This window comes from Phytophthora parasitica, assembly GCF_000247585.1.
Source record: "Phytophthora parasitica INRA-310 unplaced genomic scaffold supercont2.1, whole genome shotgun sequence".
NCBI lineage: Eukaryota > Oomycota > Peronosporomycetes > Peronosporales > Peronosporaceae > Phytophthora > Phytophthora nicotianae.
The window spans coordinates 1088473-1089088 of NW_008634126.1; the positions used below are offsets into that span (position 1 = coordinate 1088473).

At 50.8% G+C, this 616-nt stretch overlaps 1 protein-coding gene across 1 annotated transcript in view; it reads right to left on the reverse strand.

Moving 5' to 3' along the window:
• Positions 1–616, reverse strand: part of PPTG_20697 (hypothetical protein) — a gene marked incomplete at both ends in the record, with an annotated part of 11736 nt that overhangs the window by 4358 nt on the left and 6762 nt on the right. Inside the window, one exon of the mRNA XM_008892895.1 lies at positions 42–557. Coding sequence (XP_008891143.1) covers positions 42–557 — 516 coding nt within the window. The remainder of the gene's footprint in view (positions 1–41; positions 558–616) is intronic.

Sequence of the window (616 nt, forward strand, 5' to 3'; positions counted from 1 at the left end):
TCACAGTAATTGAAACTGTAGCTGTCACAAGCGCTGGGAACCGAAACCAAAGAGAAATTCGCACTCGAGCACCGGCCTTGTCGAGAAGTTGACGCCAATTCAGTAGCATAGTCACTTGTAGTCATAAAACTCGCCACATCGATCTCAGGTAACGACACTAGGATGATCAAAAAGAGCAGCGGGATGCACACCGCATTCAGGAGGTTCTTCTTGTCCCTCTTCGCAATACGCACACGCTTGGTCAATAGCGCGCTGTACTGGCTCCAGAATGTTGCACGGTTCGTCGATTCAGACGAGATCGGAGTCCAATTCGGACCCGCTAACGTACCACGGGAGTTTGCCGATGTAGCGGAAGTCTTGCGAATTTGGTCCACTGTTTCAACACCACAGGCAGCGACACCCATGGCCGCTTCCTCTTCGCGATCCTGCGAGATCCGTAAGAAAACCTCCTCTAACGTCGTGACCGACACTCCATACTGAATCACACGCAAGTTGTGCTTTTCATCGTCAAGCACTTGCAACATCGTCGAGAACACTCCAGAAGACTTCGAAGGAAGCTGGAACACAACCTCCGAACCGAAGTTACTCAAGCATTTCGCTTCAGGCACAAAGTTGC